This window comes from Electrona antarctica (assembly GCF_951216825.1).
Source record: "Electrona antarctica genome assembly, contig: scaffold_159, whole genome shotgun sequence".
NCBI classification, from domain to species: Eukaryota; Metazoa; Chordata; class Actinopteri; order Myctophiformes; family Myctophidae; genus Electrona; species Electrona antarctica.
The window spans coordinates 32,285-51,133 of record NW_027638168.1 but is presented as its reverse complement, the minus strand read 5'-3'; the positions used below and the strand labels follow the sequence as shown (position 1 = coordinate 51,133).

The 18,849-nt window shown below is 46.6% G+C and overlaps 1 protein-coding gene across 1 annotated transcript; it reads right to left on the bottom strand.

Annotated features, from left to right (window-relative positions):
* Positions 1 to 10,168: 10,168 nt before the first annotated feature.
* LOC306918333 (kelch domain-containing protein 3-like) lies at positions 10,169 to 13,312 on the bottom strand (the record flags this gene model as incomplete). Its single annotated transcript, XM_079531219.1, has 2 exons — positions 10,169 to 10,179; positions 12,349 to 13,312. 2 exons carry the CDS (start codon positions 13,310 to 13,312, stop codon positions 10,169 to 10,171), a joined length of 975 nt encoding a protein of 324 aa, XP_079387345.1.
* Between the last annotated feature and the right edge of the window lie 5,537 nt (positions 13,313 to 18,849).

The following is an 18,849-nucleotide window of genomic DNA, read 5'->3' as shown; positions in this document are numbered from 1 at the left end:
TCAGAGTTTCAGTTTTTAACTCAAATCTTTGCTTCTGGAGAGGTCCCCTGGAACAACATATTTTCAGATGGGAGGTCAGTGGCATATTACATATAATTTTTGGGGTCCTTGACATGAAATATTGAGAACCACTGATATAGAAACATGAGGTTTTTCCGAAAAAAATACATTTTAAAAAGACATTTTAAAAAGACATTTTTTAAATTGCGACGTTTCGAATGATATGTTCTGTTCTCCAGAAGAGGAAAAAAACTTTTTCTTGGGGAAAATCAACGGAAGGTTCCCGGTTTGTCCTTGAGCAAGATGAAATGAAACCAAATCAAAACCAAATGGACCCTTATGAGTCCATTTTGCTCTCAATATTGTAAAGGGAAATTGAGTCCCTATTGTTTACAATGGAGAAGCTCTCGGGGGAAGGAAACCGTGCGCTGCCCGGTCTGTTGATGTGGTCGCCGCTATGGAATACTTTTCTACACTACAACAAGCCATTACACCGTTTTAAAGTGGCTTTTCATGACAACGGACAGAGGTCCCAGGTACTTCACCCCAGCCAAAACATCAGCTTTAGACCATACATTTACAGTCAATTGTTAATTGTATATGTGTTCACCGTTATTCTGTAGAACTGCTGTGAAACTATGACCGAGATAAACTAACTAACTAACTAATGAACCAACTTCAGCATTTACACTTTCTGAAAAACTGTTTTTTTGAGTGGTGCAACCACTCCCTTATGGAGCTATGTGTGTGGGTGGCTGGCTGGCTGGGTGGCTGGCTGGGTGGGTCTGAGCACGAAAACAGCATGGTTGTTTTTCACCACCTGTGCGCAACCTAACGCACACACAAACACACACACACACACACACACACACACACACACACACACACACACACACACACACACACACACACACACACACACACACACACACACACACACACACACACACACACATATTAACTGTATATATGATGCTTTCGGGTGTGCCAGTGACAGTACAGTACAGTACAGTACAGTGCAGTACAGTGCAGTACAGTACAGTACAGTACAGTACAGCACAGTACAGTACAGTACAGTACAGTACAGTACAGTACAGTACAGTACAGTACAGCACAGCACAGTACAGTACAGTAGAGGGTACAGTAGAGGGACCGCCACGCTGTCATTTCTCTACCGTTTCGGACGCAGGGCGGCTTGCCGGAACCGGGCCGGCACCCTGGGTGAGTTTCTGTGGGTCTGGACCCCCCCCCCCCCCCCTTGCACCACTCACTTCACACGGGTGTGATTTTAAAATATAGCCAAAATAGTATATCATAAGGTCACAACGTGACAAAGTAGGGCGAAAGCACAGCACAAATTAACAAATAAATCACAGATAAAAGTTGAAAACGTGGACACGCTTTCTGCCCGACAGCAACTAGAATCGTAAACTTAGAACGAGTATACTCTCGTCTAAAGCACCAAGTGGTTTATAATTGATAAGACGAGAATACTCGACTCGTCCTTGGCACCAAATGTGTTAACCCATTTTGGGGCGGGAACCCCTTTTGGTGTTTTAAGCATTATGTTATGCTGTAGCTGTTGAAAAATAGCTCATTCAACTTGTAGTTCTGCTATTTTTGAAAAAATTGTGAAAATGTGGCACAAATCTTTGAATGTATTCTTTCAGAGCGAACGTTTTTAACTCTTCTGGGGGGTCAGATGGGGGTCCGCAGCCAAATTCAGAAAATTCTGGGGGTCCTTGACATGAAAAACGTTGAGCACCACTGATATAGAAATGGGTATTTTCAGGTCAGGATTAGTACCACAGACGAATAACAGTCTAAGTCCACACTATTGATCCATAATATATAAATGATAGATAAGGGTTCAGGACAACAAGGCCTTTTCGTGGAGGGGTCAGTCTGAAATTTGGACTTAGACTGTTTTTCGTCTGTGGTACTCATTTTGTAGAATCGTTCCCGGAAGGCCAAAATGGGTTAACTATACGAAAACGTAAAAATATGGAGATAAGAGGTTTCTCCCCGACAGCGAATATACATCATCCAAGTTGATGTAACTGTTGGCAGAATGGCGCACGGGCCCCCATGCGCTGTGGGGTTCAGTCATGAGAAATAGATACCGTGTAGGAAGCCATAACTTTCATCTTTCACTGGAACATAAAGACACAGATGTCTGGCATCGGAGAGAGAGAGAGAGAGAGAGAGAGAGAGAGAGAGAGAGAGAGAGAGAGAGAGAGAGAGAGAGAGAGAGAGAGAGAGAGAGGGTTTGATGGTGAATAGTAAAACAAACCTATAATTGCGTACTATACCCACAGAGAGAGTGAGATATGGTGCAGGGTGTTACGTGCCACGTAGTGTAGTTTGGCTAGTGTTGCTCTGTATTCCTCCCCCGTCTCTCCTTCCCTCCACTCTCTCATTCTCTGCAGGTTTGAAGTCCCCAGCCACCTCATCTGTCAATCAGCCTGTTACCTGAATCCACCCTCATCCAATCACCACCACCTGCTGTCTATAAAAGGCTCAGTTCCACCTGAGCGCACTCTCTCAGTTCAGTTCATTTGTTTGTAGTCCCTGCATCATTATTGTCTCCTTTTGTGTCCCAGAGCAAACCTTATGTGTCTAGTTTAATGTTCTACTACTAATGTAAATTCTATACTATATGCCCTGCCTTGGGACAGGTAAGACAGAGGCCTCTATACATAGGCACCACGTAGGTAGAACAGACAAAGGAGTTCAACTGGATTCCTCCTCACTGTCACTGTTGGCCCTGGTATGACAACGCTGGGCATGCTGTTAGAACTTTGGTTGGGATCATTTAGGATTTTTTAACGATTCCGATTCCTTAATCCATTTTGACCTGGGAACGATTCTACAAATGTCTTCTAAATCCTGACAGTTTTCTTGAAAAACCCATATTTCTATGTGTCAGTGGTTAACGTTCGCTGTGAAAGAATGTATTCAAACATTTGGGCCACATTTTCACGATTTTTCAAAAATAGCAGACCTACAAGTTCGAGCTTGTAGATCTGCTATTTTTCAATAGCTAAAGTATAATGATGGCGCTCCTGTGCGGGCGACGTCGCGTTGCTCTCCGAGTCAAGCATTTCTTCTTTCTTTGTTTGTTACTGTCCCTACTCTTTCGCTCTGTGCGGTGCATAAAGGCACAAGTTAAGTATGATAGGACAACGTTAGTGCAGTTAGGGGAGCTTAGTCACAAAGGAGATTTTAATCTCGTGGACCTGCACTGTTTTCCGGAGCTGTATGGTGACAGAGTAACACCCGGACACGGCACGGCATGGGACGTTCGGAAGCCGATACGGAAGCGTGGAAGGCGGGGAGGTATACAGCGGAGACTCCGACGCCTGGCTACCAGAGGAAGATTACCTCTCCCGGTCACACTTCTCGCCAATGTGCGATCACTGGCAAATAAGATGGATGACATCTCTGGGAGGCTGGCTACACAGAAGTGTATCCAGGAATGTTCTCTGCTGTGTTTCACTGAGACATGGCTTGGAGAGACGACACCCAGTGAGGCTGTAATGCTAACTGGCTATTCAGCCTTCAGAGCCGATCGCAGAGCAGCGGATTGTGGCAAAACGTGTGGGGGCGGATCAGTGATCTACGTCAAGGAGTCCTGGTGCACTGACTCGAAAGTGATATCCCAGTCCTGTTCTGAGGATGTGGAATATATCACTTTAAAGTGTAGGCCTTTTTTTCTACCAAGAGAATTACAGTGCATCATTGTGAGTGTTGTATATGCCCCCCCCTCTGCAAATGAGGAGAGAGCTCTGAATGAGCTACATGACATGATTAGTGGACATGAAAACATGTACCCGGATTCTGCCCTTAAAGTGCTGGGGGACTTTAATCATTGTAATTTAAAGAAGGCTATGCCCAAACTCCACAAGTTTGTGAATTTCCCTACGAGAGGGAAAAACATTTTGGATCAGTGCTATAGCAACATAAAGAAAGCATTCAATGCCATTCCCAAACGTCAGTTTGGAAAGTCTGACCACCTAGCAATCCTGTTAAGGCCCACTTACATCTCCAAGCTGAAAGCTAACCCAGTCACAGTTAAGACCACTAGGATGTGGACTGACAGTGCAGTGGCAGAGCTACAGGGCTGCCTGGAGGCCACAGACATGAATGTTTTTAAAGAGGCTACGGACAATATTCATGACTACACAGAGACTGTCAGTGGTTATGTTGAATGGTGCACATCCATCTGCATCCCCACCCGTACTACTCGTGTCTTCCCTAACCAAAAGCCCTGGTTCAATGCAGATGTACGTCTGAAGATCAGGAACCGGTGTGCAGCTTTCAAGTCAGGGGACACCACAGAGTATAGGCGGGCTCGTTACGAGCTACAAAGGTCCATCAAGGCCGCAAAAAGACTATACTCAAAGAAACTTGAGAGCTGCTATCTGGATAACAACACACATAGTATGTGGCAGGGGATACAAGCTGTCACTAACTATAAGAGGAGCACGAATGGGACGGAGATCCGTGATAACAACATGCCGGATAACTTAAACAGCTTCTATGCGAGATTTGATAGACAAAATGGAGACATCCCTTCAAAATCTCCCCACAACCCTGGGGAGACGGCACTTCAGGTGACACAAACACAGGTCCAGCGAGCATTTGGGCAGGTCAACCCAAGAAAAGCAGCAGGTCCTGATGGAGTATCACCAAGAGTCCTGAAGGCCTGTGCTGAGCAGCTGGCGGGGGTGTATACAGACATCTTTAACACCTCCCTCGCACAGGAAGCTGTCCCCCGGTCTTTCAAGTCTTCTGTCATAATACCAGTCCCAAAAAAAGCCAACACAGTGACAATGAATGATTTTAGACCAGTGGCACTGACCTTAGTGGCAATGAAGTGCATGGAAAAGCTGGTTCTACAGTACGTGAACTCTGCTATCCCTGAGGCACTGGACCCCCTACAGTTTGCCTACCGCAAAAATAGGTCTGTGGACGACGCAGTGGCACTGGCACTTCATTCCACACTGGAACACCTGGACAAAAGCAAGACATATGCACGTATGCTCTTTCTGGATTACAGCTCAGCTTTCAACACAATACGGCCCATGAAGCTAACTGTGAAACTGGCAAACCTTGGTGTGTCTACACCCACCTGTAACTGGATATTGGACTTCCTAATAGACAGGCCACAAGTGGTGAGGATGGGAAATAAGACCTCAGCCGAGCTCACAGTTAGCACTGGAACACCCCAGGGCTGCTGCCTAAGTCCTAGACTCTACTCCCTGTACACGCATGACTGCGTTTCCACCCAGAAGAGTAACACCATAATAAAGTACGCCGATGACACGACCATCCTGGGCCTTATTAAGGGAGGAAACGAGTCAGCGTACAGGGAACAGGTGAACAACATCATCAGCTACGGTGAGGACAATGACCTCGTCCTCAACGTGGACAAAACGAAGGAAGTAATTCTGGACTTTAGGAAGGGACCTCACACACTGGAACCCCTCACCATCAAGGGGACAGAGGTGGAGCAGGCAGACAGCTTCAAGTTCCTTGGCCTTCATGTGTCAAAACATCTGGGCTGGAAGGAAAACACTGTTGCTACAGTGAAAAAAGCACAGCAGCGGCTATACTTCATTAGGATGCTGAAGAAGGCTGGACTTGGTCCTCAACCTCTTACTCTGGCCTACAGAGGACTCGTTGAAAGCATCCTCACCAGCGGCATCACGGTGTGGTTTGGAAACACTACCCAAGCTGAGAGGAAATCGTTGCAACGAGTTGTCAAAAGTGCGGAGAGAATCATTGGATTAAATCTCCCTGCCATGGACACAATCTACACACAGCGCTGTAGGAGGAGAGCACAGAGCATCCTTAAGGATCCACACCATCCTGCTCACTCTCTGTTTGTGTGGAGGGACTCAGGACACAACCTGAGACACCACCGGTCAGAGAGCATCTCCACCCACACAACACGCTTCTCGAACAGTTTTTTCCCTGCTACTGTGCGACTAGTAGCCGAGGACATTAGGGACGGAATTCAATATAATAGATGAACTTAATCGAGAAAGATGATTTGAATTATGCACTGTTTTTAGGCAGATTATGATTCATGAAGCACTTTATTTGATTCGACAGAACTGAATATGCATTGTTTTTAGGTAGACTATGACACACTTATTTATTCTAGGATTGTATGTTCTATGTTTCTTTTCTTACCTGTCCCTCCCTTTTTAATGCTGACCCTGGGAGCTGTGCTCCAAGATTTCCTATGCACTTGTGCAAATGGCAAATAAAGTCTATTCTATTCTATAACATAATGCTTAAAACACCAAAAGGGGTTCCCACCTGAAGTATAAAAACTCCAAAGAGAGACTGCTTTTCCTCTCTGTAAAGCTCACGAACAAACTTCTAATACTTAGGCAAGAGTACTCAGGATAAACGCGGAGGCAGACAGATGAATGAAGGTTTCGGAGTTCCATTTTATTTGCAGAGAGTACAAGACATCATTCACAGCCATGGGACTGGCCCACCCGCCTCACGGCGTGTGAGCCACTGAACTAACTGTTACAACATTTTCAGTAGACCTTATACAATTCAGAGACAACAACAGGAAATGCAAAGGTAGTCTCAGGTTACCCTACCCCCCTATACCAAATGGTCATGTCTAAATAAGGTAGTGGTCACCAGGAAGGACAGGGCTAGGAGGCACAACAGGAGACCTCTGGTCTGAATGCTCCTAGATCAAAGTAGGCCTAGCTATTTAGCATAGGTGCAAGCTGTGAAGAATGGTGCCTGAATGTCTAGCCTTTTGGTCCTGTTGGTGAGACCATAGTATTATCAGGCTTACTATTTTAGATGTGAATTTAGTCTGTCTATAGTTTAACATTATTAAGCGATATTAATGAAATGTGGTTCCAAAATATACCACATTCCTCCCTTGCTAAACGTACTACACGTTTATCACAAAATAAAAGGAACCACATTTGGACCTCCCTTGACACTAAGAAAAGATAAAATTAAAAACAACAGATAGGCCTAAGACAAACAAACAATTACATTAGAATTCAAATGGTTACAGAGACAAACGGAATCAAGGTTACATAACTTCTTCTGGCAATTCTCATTACATACACTATACACATAACTAAATTTCGGTTCAGCATCAGTAGAATCTTTTAGTGTTCTATTAAAATCTAATCTGAAATGTTGCTTGATTACAAATAAGCGAGATCGGGCGTGTTTATGGCTTGGGACCGCCAGGCCCAACCCTGCTAATCAACACATTAAATATTAGACACCACTATAAAGCGAAAACACATCCTATACTACACTGCTTAATTTAGGACATGCTATAACATATACGTTTATAATGCTTTAAATAAAACTCTGCTCTACTAAAGTAGTACTACGCATCACGTCCAGTTGATAACGCAGGTAAAAATACGTTAACAGGCCAGAGTCTAAGCAATATTCAACTAATATTCTCTACACGTCTCTAGGAAATTACCTCATTGTTCCATAAGTAGGCTACTCATGACTCAACTTATCAAATTATACGACAAAAACATACAATCAACATAATGCCTACTAATTCATGTTGAAAACAATACATTTTCTCTTCCAATTTTCCTAGTATGCAATTAAAAATCACTTTCACAACAATACATATACCTCTTTGTCCATCAGTCACCACGCACGGGCAGTCAAGGCTGCAGTTCCTCGACGCGCCGCCTCGGAGATGTGTCCTTTTTCGGCCCGTGTCGTCTGCAAATGTGTGATCAGTACATTGCATATTACACGGCCGCTGTTTGACACTGTCCTCTTGTCCATTTCGAAATGAATTCTACACACCTCCTCCCTTCAGTCATGAATCGCAACACATGACTGACAAAGCGAATTCACGAGAACCGCAGATGGCCACCAAAGCAGACTGCGTAGCCCGTAGAGCAACTGCCTCGCCCCGCCAAGCAGAGCCGAGCCGAAGAAGCGGGTCCTCCGCCTCCCTTTGACCGCTGATCGCCGAGTAGATGAAGCCAAGGATCCCCCTCGAATCGCCGCCGAGCATCGCCGCTCCCCGGGTTGGAGACTCGCCGCTCCCCGCCGAGACGTGAAGAGACGCAGATCCCCGCCGACGCGCTGTGGAGGCCCGCCGCACTCCGTCGAGTCCAGGTTGCTGTCCACATCGGAGATCCGGAGCGCACCGTTTGCGCTGTCCTCCATCCTCGCCGAAGAGAAGACCACTCCTTCTCGCTGTAGACGAACGCCGTGTCGCCGAAAAAATCTAACAAACCACCGCTTGCCGAAATCAGACCAACCACCAACCGCCAAAATTAGACTGAAGTATCCAAAAAGCCCCGCCGGCTCTCTTCTGCCTGACGCAAAAAAATGCATCAAAGACACCGGTTACGTCGCACCAATTGAAGTATAAAAACTCCAAAGAGAGACTGCTTTTCCTCTCTGTAAAGCTCACGAACAAACTTCTAATACTTAGGCAAGAGTACTCAGGATAAACGCGGAGGCAGACAGATGAATGAAGGTTTCGGAGTTCCATTTTATTTGCAGAGAGTACAAGACATCATTCACAGCCATGGGACTGGCCCACCCGCCTCACGGCGTGTGAGCCACTGAACTAACTGTTACAACATTTTCAGTAGACCTTATACAATTCAGAGACAACAACAGGAAATGCAAAGGTAGTCTCAGGTTACCCTACCCCCCTATACCAAATGGTCATGTCTAAATAAGGTAGTGGTCACCAGGAAGGACAGGGCTAGGAGGCACAACAGGAGACCTCTGGTCTGAATGCTCCTAGATCAAAGTAGGCCTAGCTATTTAGCATAGGTGCAAGCTGTGAAGAATGGTGCCTGAATGTCTAGCCTTTTGGTCCTGTTGGTGAGACCATAGTATTATCAGGCTTACTATTTTAGATGTGAATTTAGTCTGTCTATAGTTTAACATTATTAAGCGATATTAATGAAATGTGGTTCCAAAATATACCACACACCCATAATGGGTTAAAGGACAACTTTAGTTATTTTCAACCAAGGTTCATGTTTTAGGTTGTTATTAGAGAAAGTAAAAGATGAGTGTTAATCTTTTTCTTTTTTTAATTTGCTCTTTCGTTTTACTGATTTTAGCTATTTTTGACAGGGGGCGGGGGCATTCGAACATGGTCCTAAATATGTATTGTTTTTGAAAATAATATGGTGATTTATTTTTTGTATCATTTACTATAGTCCTACTAGACCCAAAGAAATGATATCTGGCCACAAAAGATCACGGAATCTATTGAGTACTGAATGTGACAAACTGACATATTGAGCCTATTACACACTGCAGTATGGCATCCCCCTAGTACCTCTACCTTCACATTCAGTAGATCCTGTGATCTTTTGTGGCCAGATGTAATTTCCTGGGGTCTAGTAGGACTATAGTAAATTATAAATTATAAAAGAATTTAATAATAATAATAATAAAGATTTTGTAAAAAAGGACGAATGTTCGAATGCCCCTCCCCCCTGTCAAAAATTGCTAAAACCACTAAAACGAAAGAAAGCAGCAAAAGAAAAAAAATTAACACTCACCTTTAACTTTGTCTAATAACAACCCAAAACCTGCACCTTGGTTGTAATTTAATGGTTCCCTTTTTGCGATTCATTTTCGGGGGTTCCAAATGTAACCTTGCAGGACTGTAACCCAGAGAGTACAAATGGAACAGAATGGACCATGTGGTTCCATTTGTCTGTGTCCTATTTTGCATGTCTTATATGTTCCAGGTCTTCTGACTTAACTTAAGACCTGGAGGTGTGGCCAATGCTGTTTAGCTATTTTGAGTTGCCAAACAGCATTGGCCACACCGCCAGGTCTTAAAGATGGAGTGCTGTGATTTTTTTTCACCGTGAAACATGATCATCGGGTATTATTATTATAATACAAGGAGGAAGATTTTTTTTCCCAAAAAAAAGTGTACAGTATGTGTTAAAATGTCGTTTTTATGTTGACACGCCTAGCAGTTCATTAAGTATGCCTGGTTCGCCTGGTGGGTGGTGATCCACCTGAACTGAAGCCACACCCACAGCTTGAATGATAAAGGGGAGGGGTTAGGGGAGGGGATTATATTATGCTGATGATATTATACTGTTAGCAAAGCAAGCACTCACTGCGTCTGAAAACTGCCGTAAAGTTATCCGCCAGCTGCAAAAAAAGAAAAAGAAAAAAAAGAAAAGAAAACAAGGATGTGCCATAGTTGGGCATTCTATTTGTGCACATTTTAGTTTGCCTTGTTATGTCCTATTTACACTTAATTTATGCACAGTAGTAGTAGTAGTAGTAGTGCTGCTGCCAGACTGATAACCGGAACGAAAAAACTAGATCATATCACCCCTGCTTTGGCAAAACTACACTGGTTACCTGTTAAATTCCGCATTCAATTCAAATCACTACTCTTTGTATTTAAATCCCTAAACGGCCTTGCTCCTTCCTATATTTCTGAACTAATAACAGCTCCCCCTACCACCAGGACACTCAGATCCTCCACTCTCAAACTCCTTGCAGTCCCCCCTTCAAATCTAAAAACCAAAGGTGATCGGGCTTTCTCTGTAGCTGGTCCCATACTTTGGAATAATCTTCCAACCCACATCAAGGTTAGCCCCACCCTGGAGATTTTTAAATCTAACCTGAAAACACACCTTTTTAGTCTGGCTTTTAATACAGTGTGAAGTTTTAGTGTTTATTGTTGTTCATTGTTTTTGTTTTTGTTGTTATTTTGTTTGTTTTGACCTGTTTTCTTTCGATTGTATTACATGTTTTTATTATTGCACTGTGATAGACTACGGTCTACCTATTTTGGAAAGCACTTTGGGTCAACTGCTGTTGTTTTTAAATGTGCTATATAAATAAAATTGACTTGACTTGACTTGACTAGTAGTAGTAGTAGTAGTAGTAGTAGTAGTAGTCGTTTTGTCTTTGCAACGCTTATCCTGTTTCTTTGAGTCTGGGGGGGAAAAAAGAAGAAAAGTAAAGTGTGCCCCTTGTGTCAAAACACAGATACCGTTTGCTTCAGGTTTTTAATTCAAACCATCAAATGCGACCATTGATTCACACTAGCAGCAGGCGGACATTTTGTTTCCCCCCAACTGCCAGTTCCTGCCTGTAGAGCAGTGGTTCCCAAACCTTTTCATGTCAAGGACCCCCCAATTGACACTAATTAGCCCTCGGACCCCCATTTGAAAAGATATGCCATGCAGGGATATAAGAGAAGATGTTTACGGCTCTAGCAGAGATTCTCAACCCGTAATAATTTCAAGGACCCCCAGTATGACATGCATTAGTCTACGGACCCCCATTTGATGGCATTTTTATCTCTGGAACCCCCCATTTTCATCTTCAATGTTCCCCGGGGGTCCCCGGACTAGAGGGCAGGACGGGTCCATCCGGAACCTAACACCCGAGAGCCGAACCGAGAACCGAGCCGGTTCGGGCCCAAAATATTGACTTGTCCCCCGGGCAGGGTACTATATTAATGCAAAGCAACGAGCAATGTGAGACTAACCTCGCGTCACCAGGATTTCCACCTCGGAGGAAAAATGTGGGACAGTTTTGTTGCGATTGTCAACAGCTCTAGTAAGAATGTTGGTGGGCTAAAACGCACTATAGCCTATGCAAGTTTGCAACCCTCCTCCTCCTCCTCCTCTCGAGAGGCGGCGGGGTGCACGTCGCTCATAGGGAGCAGTCTCATGTCATGTTAAAGCATATAATATTGCAGAGAACACACTATGGGTCCGGATCTATATCGGATCGGCGCCATTTTGGTCGGACCCGTTCCAAACAGTCAAATCCTTCTCGGGGCCGGTTCCGGGGCAGGTGCGGCCAATTACAATGTTTCTCGGATGCGTAGCGGTTCGGTTCAGATATCACCGGTCCCGTTTCGGATTGAGGATCAGTCAAATGGTGCCGTCAAGCGCCTTCTAGTGGTTAACACTGAAAACTGAAAATCTCACCTCATTTTACTCTTTTTTTTTTTTAGATTTATTTGTTGGCCATCATTGATAGTATAGTAGGCTGACAGGAAAGGGAGAGGTAGGGAGTGACACGCAGTAAAATGGCCTTCAGGATCGTGACTCGAACCCGCGGCACGCTGTCAGGCTACACTGAGCCTATAGGTGCCTGGGCTGCTATACGCCAGAGGTCCAGGTCCGATTGTCGATTATTTGCATCAGTTTCTCTTTCTTTTGTTCCTTGGTCTGGAGTTTGTTCTCTGTTCTTGTTGTGTGTTGTCATTGGTTGTAATGGCTGCCAGTTCCCACCTGACATTGTGTGGGAGTCCAGACTGCTCCAGACCGTACTGGATAACTGCTAACTTACATAAAGTCTTAAGACTAGGACTGAAGTCCAATATGTGCAGGTCATGGGGTTTGATTTGTCCTCCAAAGAGTATGACACGATCTCCCACCGTGATGCAACGGCAGGTCATACCCGGTCGGGACGGGCCATTTCCCTTGGGCTTTTCCCAGGTTGCACTGATCCAGCAGAAGGTCTCTGGACAGAATTTCCTCAGGAACTTCTGAGGTTCGTAGCTGCACTGACGACGGATTATGTACAGCTCTCCATTGTAGGCAAAGACTGAAGGCCATCGACCTTTTGGTAGGCCTACCCTTGGTATATTCGGTGTAGAAGGCGGGCTCAGCCAGATGTCGGTCTCCGTGTCATACACTCTGATGTTGCCGTTGGCCTTCCAGTCGTTCCGCATGCCCCCGAGTACAAACATCTTTGTCCCGTTGATGGTAGCAGAATGATAATATGAAGCAGGTGGGAGAGTACCTCTGGCACTAATTAAAGCCCAGACCATCGTGGCGGTGTCCAACTTGTACACGTCATTAGTGCAACTATCCGGCTGGGTCAATCCCCCATGAATATACATGACCTTCCCCAAGACGCAGGCCGAGTGGTGGGACCTCCCCTTCGGAACAGTCCCAGAAACCTCGTTCTCCAACCAACGGTGGGCGTCGACATCGAAGGCGTAAAGCCGCCTGCGTCTGAATCCTCCCCACATGTAGATCACAGCTTCAATCAGCACAGCTGTGTACCCACGATCCCCGTACGGAATCTTCGGGGGACGTTCTCGTCCAACCTCAACAGTCACTGGTGGTAACGTCCTCCAGCGTAAAGACACCGTGTTGAAGATGTGGACTTTCATTTGGTACTTGACGGCGCCGTTGGACACTCTGGACAGTCCTCCGAAGCAGTACACCTGGTCCTGGTGCTCCACTGCGACGGCGGCGTGGAGCGCCCTCCCTCCTCCCTCCTGGTGAAACGTCCAGCGCAGCATTCTGTATCTGTACGACGGAAAGGATTCCGATCGATAGCTTTCACTTCAGCTCTATATGATCCGACACTCAGGGGAATGCGTGTGTGGAAAAAACAAAGGAATACACAGTCCAGGGAGATTTTATCGAAACAGATTTCAAAAAGAGCTTTTTTTTGGCAATTTGATCATCCGGGACTATTGATTTGCTTTTGTGAGCCGTTTCTGCCATTTCACCTTCCTTTTATACTATTCTGACCTTGTTTGTGTATTTTCATATTTGGATGGGGGGGGATGTCACATGTCCATATTTGACCACTGCAGTGCAGTACATAGTGACATCATCCATGATGTCATGATGTAGGCCTACAATAGCCGTGATTGGACCAACACACTGAGGTATTAGCGGAGGCAGTGAGGGTTATTATGGCATAGGAAATGAGCAGGTAAAAGTAATGGCTGAGGAGAGCAGTGAGGGCAGAGATTGTAGCGGTAATACGGGGGAGGCCTTGTTTGGTTAGTTCTTGAAGGATAAGTAAGTTAGGAGCGAAGCCGGTAAGTGGGGGGAGGCCTCCGAGGGATTGCAGGATAAAGGGTCCCGCTAGGGCAGGGATGTCAAACTCAAATACACAGTGGGCCAAAATAAAGAAATTGGTACAAGTCGAGGGCCGGACTGTGTTTCAACACACGGGCACCGCGGTCATGAGGATGTCCCAGGCAAACAGCAAAAAAGTAAATACATTTAAAACTGAAAATGCATTATTATTAAGCTTAGTTTCCTGTTCTATGATCCTCACCAAGCACTGCTTTCATACTATGTGATATGTGCCAATGCACTCGCAGTGCATTGTCGGACTTGTAGTTTTATGGTGGTCCGTGCAATATACCAGAGGGCCAGTTCTAATACTAATTAAATATCATTCCACGGGCCAAAGATAATTCATTCACGGGCCTGATTTGGCCCCCGGGCCTTGAGTTTGACATATATGCGCTAGGGCCTTTGTTCATGAAGTAGCATTGAGTAGGGCATTGATGTTGGTGGAGTCAGACATTTTAAATGTAAGGAATTTCGGAGATGGTCATAATAACGTAAGTAAATCAGGCTATAAGGGAGGGCTTGAATTGGAGGATTAAGATTATCAATCCTAGGTGGGCAATTGATGAGTAGGCTGGGAATTTGCTTTAGTTGGGTTTGGTTGAGTCCGCCTCATCCTCCGACAAGGGTGGAATCTAGGCGTATAGAAAACTCTGCAGTGCAGGGGTGGTCGAGGTGAGGTGAGTCCCGTGTGTGTATGGCACTTGTTGTCATCGCATTCAATTTGATTTCAGGCTCACCTCACAGCAGGTGACCAGGTGTGTGTGTGTGTGTGGTTATGTTGTGCTATGACAGATATCGTGTCGAATTAATGCATGGACACAGAACGGTGACGTCACTCCATGCGACACCATGGTGGGGCGCGTTTCAACTGCGAGGCTCAGAGTCTCTCCAATGCTTGAACATAGTAGGCTGTGGCTCAGGAGGTAGAGCAGGTCATCCAATGATCCATGGGTCGGCGGTTCGAATCCCGGCTCCTCCTGTCTACATGTCGAAGTGTCCTTGGGCAAGACACTGAACCCCAAATTTCTCCCGATGTGCTGGTTGGTACCTTGCATGGCTTCCGCTGCAATCGGTGTATTAATGTGTGTGTGAATGGGTGAATGTAATGCACAATCTATGTAAAGCGCCTTGGATAAAGGCGCTATATAAATGCACCATTTACCATTTATTTACCATTTAATTGGTTCCTTGACTTCCTAGTCAATGCATGGGCAGGATATCAAATCAAGTCAACCTTTATTTATCTCACACAACCTTAGTGGATCAACGTGCTGGCACAGGTAAAAGCAAGGCAATTACATTAAAGCAAAGCACTTCCGCTATTTTAAAAAGATTTGTATACAATGCAAACATGAGACATCTTCCAGCACTTTCTACTTTTGGTACTCCAAGTACATTTTGATACTGATACTTTTTATTATTTCTATATTGCAGTATTAATTAATTAATGTTTTTTAGTAGTACTGTCAAAGTAAAACATTTCACTACTTTTTCTAGTGCGGTAAAACAGTGGTTCTCAAAGTGGGGTCCGGGGACCCCCAGGGGTCCTTGAGGGAGTTCCAGGGGGTCCCCAGCTAAATGATAGTTTGGAACCAAATGGACCCTTATGGGTAGGGATGGAGCTCGTTAAGGTTTTATTGATAACGATCACCTTATCGAGCAGGCTTATCGAGCCGGGTCCTTCGAGCATCCATCGAGCATTTGCTATTATTTTGTGGAAACACACACACACACATTTTTCTATAATCTTCTTTTTATTTTAACCAACCAAAACATCCCTTGCACTAGGGCATTAACCAAACGTGATTTTTGATAGTCGACACGAATACCATAAAAATCGGTTAATAGTCGATTATTTGGCGGTAAAATATCATTATTGTTTTTCCATACAATCAAGCATTAAAAGTTTAAAACACCGTGTTCTGAAACGAACATGGAGTGAAGGGTTAACACAGCCGAGCACAGCCAGCGAAATGCATGCAGGCTGGCTTTGCAGCTGCCGTTCTGATTGGCCAAAATTCACAACAGCTGTTGTCAAAGTTACAAGTCTACACTGCCTCACGCCTTGTGAGCTTGTAGATCTGCTATTTCCGTTGTGCAAGACCTTTCTACGGAGCAGCATAGCATTAGCATGTTACGTTACTTTGGAATGGAGTTATACAGACACGGAGGAGAGGACAGCGCTGGTTGAAAAACGATGGGATGTTATTTATTCAATTCATACAAGCCTAAATGTTCACAACAAGTTACAACCACAGTTCCTTTGGTCTTTATAATGGTTATGATTCTAGCTCTGGTCCATATAGCTCATATAACTCTGAGAGTTACGGGTCCATTTGGTTCCATTTGTACACTCTCAGAGTTAAATTAACATTGATTTTAAAATATAAATTGGGGTCTCTGAGATATACATGCCATTCAATGGGGGTCCGTAGACTAATGCACGTCGAACTGCGGGTCCTTGAAATGAAACGGGTTGAGAATCTCTGCTAGAGCCGTAAAGATCTTCTCTTACGGGAGCTCCCTGGGATATGTTTTCAAATGGGGGGGGGGGGGGGGGGGGTCAACACAGGGATAATTAGGGTCAATTTGGGGGTCCTTGACATGAAAAGGTTTGGGAACCACTGCAGTAAAAGAACCTAAAGTGTATTCCTCCTCAGCCGTCATGCGTCCTCAACAGGGAGGTCAGAGCGGAGCAGAGAGCTGCTCCATGCGTCCTCAACAGGGAGGTCAGAGCGGAGCAGAGAGCTGCTCCATGCGTCCTCAACAGGGAGGTCAGAGCGGAGCAGAGAGCTGCTCCATGCGTCCTCAACAGGGAGGTCAGAGCGGAGCAGAGAGCTGCTCCATGCGTCCTCAACCTGGAGGTCAGAGCGGAGCAGAGAGCTGCTCCATGCGTCCTCAACAGGGAGGTCAGAGCGGAGCAGAGAGCTGCTCCATGCGTCCTCAACAGGGAGGTCAGAGCGGAGCAGAGAGCTGCTCCATGCGTCCTCAACCTGGAGGTCAGAGCGGAGCAGAGAGCTGCTCCATGCGTCCTCAACAGGGAGGTCAGAGCGGAGCAGAGAGCTGCTCCATGCGTCCTCAACAGGGAGGTCAGAGCGGAGCAGAGAGCTGCTCCATGCGTCCTCAACAGGGAGGTCAGAGCGGAGCAGAGAGCTGCTCCATGCGTCCTCAACAGGGAGGTCAGAGCGGAGCAGAGAGCTGCTCCATGCGTCCTCAACAGGGAGGTCAGAGCGGAGCAGAGAGCTGCTCCATGCGTCCTCAACAGGGAGGTCAGAGCGGAGCAGAGAGCTGCTCCATGCGTCCTCAACAGGGAGGTCAGAGCGGAGCAGAGAGCTGCTCCATGCGTCCTCAACAGGGAGGTCAGAGCGGAGCAGAGAGCTGCTCCATGCGTCCTCAACAGGGAGGTCAGAGCGGAGCAGAGAGCTGCTCAACAGGGAGGTCAGAGCGGAGCAGAGAGCTGCTCCATGCGTCCTCAACAGGGAGGTCAGAGCGGAGCAGAGAGCTGCTTAAGCTTCTATGTGTGCCGCTACGGCAGAGTCGATGTTTCCACTACGCGGCGACCGCATGCGGCGGACGCTCTCTAAATGAAACGTTACTGGCGGCGTAGGTGAGGCGACGGACGAGGAGGGGGGGAACCGTCCCGAGTTTTCCAAGAGATTTATGGCCCGCGTTTTGATGTCTCCTCCTGTCCCGTCCCGACCCGCCGCACGCACCGCCGCTAAAAAGGATACAGCACGGTGCGCACGGCACACAAACTGGAACGGGACGAAGAAAGGAACGCCGGCGGATGAACCCGAACCCCCCCCCGTCCCCCCGCCCCCCCCCCCATTCCCGAATCAACCGTTTCTTTTGAATTTGCTTATAATAAGCAGAACATGGCGACACTGCCGCTCCCCAAACCTGCCTCTCATTCCCCCACCCCTCCCCTCCCCTCGCGTGGACCCACGATACCTGCATTCCAAAAACGACGCGTGCATACGTTTTCATGCGCCGTAAATCGGGCGCACGCATGATTTCACGGTTATGAAATATGGATTGGGAGGAGTAGGAGGAGGACGGGAGGATAAGTAAAACAAACTAACAAAGGCTCAGCTCAGAATGAACTGTTTCCTCCTGTGTTGTTATCCCAGACCTGGGTAGAAAGAGGGCCTGGATAGAGGCCAGTGCCAGACCTGGGTAAAAACAGGGCCTGGTTAGAGGCCAGTGCCAGACCTGGGTAGAAAGAGGGCCTGGATAGAGGCCAGTGCCAGACCTGGGTAGAAAGAGGGCCTGGATAGAGGCCAGTGTCAGACCTGGGTAGAAACAGGGCCTGGATAGAGGCCCGTGCCAGACCTGGGTAGAAAGAGGGCCTGGATAGAGGCCAGTGCCAGACCTGGGTAGAAACAGGGCCTGGATAGAGGCCAGTGTCAGACCTGGGTAGAAAGAGGGCCTGGATAGAGGCCCGTGCCAGACCTGGGTATAGAAACAGGGCCTGGATAGAGGCCAGTGTCAGACCTGGGTAGAAACAGGGCCTGGATAGAGGCCATTGTCAGACCTGGGTAGAAAGAGTGCCTGGATAGAGGCCAGTGTCAGACCTGGGTAGAAAGAGGGCCTGGATAGAGGCCAGTGTCAGACCTGGGTAGAAAGAGGGCCTGGATAGAGGCCAGTGTCAGACCTGGGTAGAAACAGGGCCTGGATAGAGGCCAGTGTCAGACCTGGGTAGAAACAGGGCCTGGATAGAGGCCATTGTCAGACCTGGGTAGAAAGAGTGCCTGGATAGAGGCCAGTGTCAGACCTGGGTAGAAAGAGGGCCTGGATAGAGGCCAGTGTCAGACCTGGGTAGAAAGAGGGCCTGGATAGAGGCCAGTGTCAGACCTGGGTAGAAACAGGGCCTGGATAGAGGCCAGTGCCAGACCTGGGTAGAAACAGGGCCTGGATAGAGGCCAGTGCCAGACCTGGGTAGAAAGAGGGCCTGGATAGAGGC